Raw genomic sequence first — 6,632 nt, 5'->3', positions numbered from 1 at the left:
AGCACTAGTAGTGTCAAGTCTAGCTCACTTTTTGCCTTCGCGACCCATTAGATCTACACTTATCCAGCAAGTACAACATTTGAGTCTCGCAGATCCTTTTTTCTATAAACAAGCACCAATAGAAATGATAATTGGAAGCGATTATCTTCCCTTCATTAACAAAACCGGAATGACTGTACAAATTGGGAATGGCATCGAAGCTCGAGAGTCTCAGTTTGGGTGGTACTTATCAGGACCCACAGAATCCGAGTACATTAAGACATTCTCAACCCTTGCGCCTGCTTCAGACAATGCAGCTCTACAAGAACAGCTGAAAAGATTCTGGGAGTTGGAGGAGGTTGGAAAGCCAAAGCCTACATCAGATGCTGACATCTGGTGTGAAAACTTCTACAAATCCACAACGTATCGAGATCAAGAAGGTCGATACGTAGTTCGACTACCTTTCATACAGGAATTTCCTGACGAAAAATTCCTTGGGTCTTCGAGACATATGGCATTCGCCCAGTACTGCAGAATGGAGAAACATTTAAGCAAAAATCAAGAACTAAAATATGAATACGACAAAGTTCTCAGAGAATATATTGCGTTAGAACACATGGTCCCTGCAAAGCCGAAAGAAGAAAAATCACCAAAGGTCCACAACTACTTCTTGCCCCACCATGCCGTCATCCGGCCAGAAAGTAAATCTACCAAAGTACGCGTGGTGTTCAACGCCTCTAAAAAGACTACCTCTGGACTATCATTAAATGACGTTTTGCATACTGGGCCAATCTTACAACAAGACTTAATGAAAGTTCTTCTCAACTGGCGATATTATCGGTACGTATTTAACGGTGACATCCAAAAGATGTACCGTCAGATATGGATCCATGAAGACGATCAGCAATACCAACAAATTCTATTTCGTACTTTCGAAGACAAAGCAGTGGAGGTCTTTCGCTTAAAAACAGTTACATTTGGCGTGAATGCGGCACCCTTTCTCGCCATTCGTACTCTTTTGGAGCTAAGCAAAGATTGTAAGAATCTATACCCCAAAGCCTCAAACATATTACAAAATGAGATCTATGTAGACGATGTCTTGTCAGGCGCTCATTCCCTCGAGGAAGCCAAAGTTAAACAAGAACAACTCGTTAGATCCCTTTCTTCTGCGGGATTTTCATTAAAAAAACTCACAGCAAACAATAAGATTCTGTTAGAAAGCTGGCCCCGCGAAGATCTTCTTAGCGAAGAATTCCTGAATATCGAAGATCAAAGTTCTATTAAAACTTTAGGCGTTCGGTGGAACGCGATGGCCGATTTCTTCTATTATACAGTTGAACCTATCGAAATTGATCAGTTCACTTCGAAAAGGAAAATACTATCCACCATAGCGAAGCTATTCGATCCACTTGGTTGGTTGGGCCCAACTATAGTCATCGCAAAAATGCTAATGCAAGACCTATGGGAAGAAAGGCTAGAATGGGACGAAAGTGTACCAGCGCCCATCCTTCAACGCTGGTCATCCTTTGTTGAAAATTTACAACATGTATCAGACATACAAATTAAAAGATGGATTCAATTCTCGCCTCAAGCGTCAATTCAAATTCATGGGTTTAGTGACGCCTCAGAGAAGGCGTATTGTGCAGCGGTATACATCCGAGTTGTTCATCCAGATGGCGACATTTATTCAAACCTATTAGTCTCCAAAACAAAAGTGGCGCCCTTAAAAAGAACCACGATCCCTAAATTAGAACTATGTGGAGCAGACTTGCTAACGAAATTAATCAAAAGTATATCAAATGACGTACAGATAGAACACAAATTATTTCTTTGGACGGACTCATCCATTGTCCTTGGATGGCTACAAAAGTCCCCACAGACATTAAAGACCTTCGTGGCCAATAGGATTAGTGACATATTAAGCGTGGTAGATATAAGTCAGTGGAATTACGTAAAAACTGACGAAAATCCAGCTGATCTTGGTTCACGAGGGTGCGCTCCTCTAGATTTGTCGACATGCCAACTTTGGTGGCATGGGCCTTCGTGGCTGTCTCAACCGCACCAGCACTGGCCAAAACCACGAACATTTGAGCCTACAGATCTCGAAGCGAAACGAGTCTGCAGTTATCACACCTCAGAAAACGCAGAAGAAATTATTTCCAGGTTCTCATCATTCAATCGATGTCTTAGAGTTATATGCTATATCTTCAGATTTTACCAGTCATCGAAAAGGAAAGAAACATTTTCAAGTACACTCTTACGGCACGACGAGATTGATTTCGTGAAACGTCGTCTAATCCACTTATCACAAAAAGTCGCGTTTCCAAGAGAACTTGAAGCTCTGTGCGAGAAAAAGCCAATTAGCAAGAAAAGCAAAATTCTCGCGATTAATCCAGTTATCGACGATACCGGTCTATTGAGAGTAGGTGGCAGGCTAACGAATTGTGGTCTTAGCTATGAAGAAATTCATCCAATCATTCTACCTGAAAAATCGAAATTGGCTGAACTTATGATAAAATTCACCCATCGTATCCTTTTGCACGCTGAGCATCACACCATGCTCCGAGCAATTCGCCAAGGCTTTTATATCCCTCGAGTTAAAAATATTATCCGCCAATGTATTCGTAATTGTAAACCATGTACTATCGTCAAGCATCGTTTCCAAAATCAGATAATGGCATCGCTTCCACCTGAGCGCGTCCAATTCTCCTTGCCTTTTACGTTTACCGGTGTCGATTTTGCGGGACCTTTCAATATTCGAGCATCGAAAGTCCGAAATTCAAAAACGTTGAAAGGATATGCAGCCGTATTTGTGTGCTTCTCCACTAAGGCCGTCCACTTGGAGACTTGCTCGGAATTATCCTCCGAGGCATTTATCGCGACGTTTTCCCGCTTTACCGGAAGGCGAGGTCTTCCAAAGACAATTTTTTCCGACAATGGAAGGAACTTTGTCGGTGCAAGCTATAAGCTTCTAAAAGAACACCATGAATTCTTAAAATCTGCCGAACAATCTCTGGTTGAAAAGTATGCTACTCATGGTTTTAACTGGTCCTTCATTCCACCCTACGCACCGCACATGGGCGGATTATGGGAAGCGGCCGTTAAAAGCATGAAAACCCATTTAAAAAAAGTTGCCGCTTCTCATACACTAACATTCGAGGAACTTACAACACTTTTGATAATGGTCGAATCAATATTAAACTCCCGTCCCTTATCGCCTATATCCGGAAATCCTAATGAGCTAAACCCATTAACTCCGGGCCACTTTCTTCGCGGTGCACCAATTATCGTCGAGCCCTCTCAAAACATTGCACAAGACAACATTTCACTGTTAAATCGTTGGGAACGGCTAAAGGCACTGCAACAAATTTTCGCGCGACGATGGAAGACGGAGTATATTACTGAATTACAACGTCGCATTAAATGGAAAACCACAAAAAATAATATTAAAATCAATGATTTTGTTGTGATTAAAGACGAGTTACTACCCCCTACCGACTGGAGGCTTGGAAGAGTCACAAAAGTTCACTATGGCTCCGACAACAACGTCAGAGTAGCCGAAATATTGACACAAAGTGGAACCATCACTCGACCAATCGTTAAGCTATGTGTTTTACCGACTCAAAACACTACGCCAACTGAATGATCACTTATAATATACCATTTATTCACTTGTATATGCTCCTTTCTATTCTTTACTTTCAGATCGTCAATGCCAGTCGCTACCATTACCTAGTGCAGTGAATACCCACGACACTGTTGATTTGAAGGAGAGGCCTCACTTTGAGGCGGGAATATGTTGAAGCGAGTTCAACAAGTTTGTAGTATAAACCTTCCTTGACTTACCACAGAATGCCCGCTCACGAAGAGCACTAATGGATACGTTTCAAAAATTACATTTAAGCTATCTCATTCTCAAACATTCACTCATTTCTCAATTACTCAATACTATTGCACTCCTCTAGTTATTACATTATCGTTCTAATTGGTTTTTTTTACAACATCTCCCTGAGCATTAATTTGTTTCACATAAGAACCGTTGTAAGAAACTTGGAGTCTACCCTGAATTCAAAGGAAAGTGTGCAACCAGTCAAGTGTATCGCTTTGAAAAGTTAAGCCAAATCTTTGTATAATAAAGCACATTGAAATCTACAAAAGCACTTTTTTTATTTCAATAATAAGGCTTCAGCTACAAGGTCAACTCCGTAGTATTACGACAACTCCCGTGCCTCATAGTGGAGTTAAGCGATCCTCTGATCTCATTAGCAGAATCCTGATTCTGCTTCCAAAGCCCTTTGGGTCAACTTACAAAGGCAATTCAACACCCCACAAACAGCAGTTTTTTACTGACCATCGCAATATGGGGCTCAAATAAAGGTATGTGGGAGTAGAATACGAATTTGATATCCATATGTAGGACCGTGTATTTAGCGCATCACCCCTTTCCCAAAACACCCCCCAAAGGGTAACAAATTTTCGACAATGGGAATATGTGGCTCAAATGAAAGGTATTTGAGATTAGAAAACTAATTTGATAACCTATATTGGGGCCATGTGCTTGGGGGACGCCTAATCGTGTAAACTCCCCTAAGGCAATGGCAATGTGGGGTTTAAATAAATGGTATTTGAAAGAAGAGCACGATGTTGATATTTTTCAGGGCCAAGTGTCTGGGATATCATCTCACCACCGAAAACACCCCTAAAGTAGATATCATAAGAATATCGGGCTGAAATAAAGTATTTTAGGAATGGAGTACACCTTACATCCAAACTGAAATTCGTAGACCAATGAAGATCATATGGGATTCAGATAAAGACACTTATATTGTTAAACTGTTTGTCAAGCGATATACTATTTTCCTTGCATAGTATTTCACTAAAGGCTCTTTAAAGGTCGAAAATAAATACTACAAGGAAAAGAAGGCGCAGCGGAGCGGGCCCGATCAAGCTAGTCTATATATATATATATATATATATATATATATATATATATATATATATATATATATATATATATATATATATATATATATATATATATATATATATATATATATATATATATATACATATATATATATATAAATCAATTTCCATGAAATTCACCTGTAATTTCGAGAGTCAAGTGAAAATCCTTCCTAACAAATTTCATAAGACAATCGGTTAACAAATGACCATTTTATTGCATTATTACTGCAAATCGGACGAACATATATATGGGAACCATATCCAAATCGGAACCAATTTCTATGAAATTCTTAGGTAATATCGGGAATGAAATTCATAGGTAATATCGGACCATTTTATTGCAGTGTTACTGTATTACTGTAAGACGAACATATATATTTGAGCTATATCTAAATCTGAACCGATTTCGAGCAAACTTTATAGACATTGTGGAAGTCGTTGGGAAAATCGTTGTACGAAGTTTCGCGAAGATTGGTCAATAAATGCGCTTGTAGTTGCTACAGGAGTGAAAATCGGGCGATATATATATATGAGAGCTATATATAAATTTGAACCGATTTCCATGAAATTCACCAGCAATGTCGAGAGTCAAGTGAAAATCCTTCCTAACAAATTTCAAGACAATTGGGTGACAAATTACCATTTTATTGGATTATTACTGCAAATCCGACGAACATATACATGGGAGCTATATCCAAATCTGAACCGATTTCTATGAAATTCACCTGTAATGTTATGAGTTATAAGAAAAAATCGAGAGAATCGGTTAACAAATGACCATTTTATTGCAGTATTACTGCAAATCGGACGAACATATATATGGAAGCTATATCCAAATCTGAACCGATTTTTTCCAATTTCAATGGGCTTCGTCTCTAGGCCAAAAAATAGGCTTGTGTCAAATTTGAAGACGATCGAATTAAAATTGCAACCTGTAGTTTGTACGGACAGACAGGCGGATAGACAGACGGACAGGCAGACGGACATGCAGACGGACAGACAGACAGACAGACACCCGGACAGACAGACAGGCAGACAGGTAGACGGATCTAGCTGAATCGAATCTGAAAATGATTCTGAGTCGATCGGTATACTTATCAATGGGTCTATCTCTCTTCCTTTTGGGGGTTACAAACTAATTCACTAAGTTATATTACCCTATACCACAGTAGTGGTGATGGGTATAAAATAATAATTACTATTATTACTCGAAGTTTTTGTTAATATAAGCCACTTGAACCAGTAATGTGCTAAGGACATTTTCTCAACCCATTTTTATTAAGCTCATAAACTATGCGAGCTAAGATTTCCTTCTTTTCAGATATGTGGTACACAATTTTTTACATTTTTACTTCATAAACACAGTGATAATGAGCCCCAAAAGGCAAATGAAAATTTTTTATAAACTCTTCTCAAACCAAATGGTGGAGTAAGTTCATAAGAGCGTTTGAGAGGAGTTCTTAAGAAGAATGCCCAAAAAAAAACAGGAAAAATATGAAGTGCGAAAAAAATCGATATCAAATTTCAAGTGGCCTTTTGTCCAAAGAGAATACTGGGCAAGAAGAGTAAGGCGGCAGCGCATGCGTGCGTGTGTCCACAGACAATTTATGAAATTATTAAAAAAGTCATAGCGGAGAAACATGCACTAAAACATAAATGGGTAAATCAGACTACAACTACAAAAA

At 39.1% G+C, this 6,632-nt stretch overlaps 1 protein-coding gene across 1 annotated transcript; it reads left to right on the top strand.

The window, feature by feature from the left end:
• Positions 1 to 826: 826 nt before the first annotated feature.
• Positions 827 to 4,277, top strand: LOC131994860 (uncharacterized). The gene is made up of 2 exons (XM_059361824.1): positions 827 to 4,090; positions 4,162 to 4,277. Exon 1 carries the CDS (start codon positions 848 to 850, stop codon positions 3,623 to 3,625), a length of 2,778 nt encoding a protein of 925 aa, XP_059217807.1. The 5' UTR covers positions 827 to 847; the 3' UTR covers positions 3,626 to 4,090; positions 4,162 to 4,277.
• The last annotated feature ends 2,355 nt before the right edge of the window (positions 4,278 to 6,632 follow it).

Source organism: Stomoxys calcitrans, chromosome 2 (genome assembly GCF_963082655.1).
Source record: "Stomoxys calcitrans chromosome 2, idStoCalc2.1, whole genome shotgun sequence".
NCBI lineage: Eukaryota > Metazoa > Arthropoda > Insecta > Diptera > Muscidae > Stomoxys > Stomoxys calcitrans.
The sequence above is the reverse complement of the archived record's forward strand: the minus strand, read 5'-3'. Positions and strand labels throughout refer to the sequence as shown.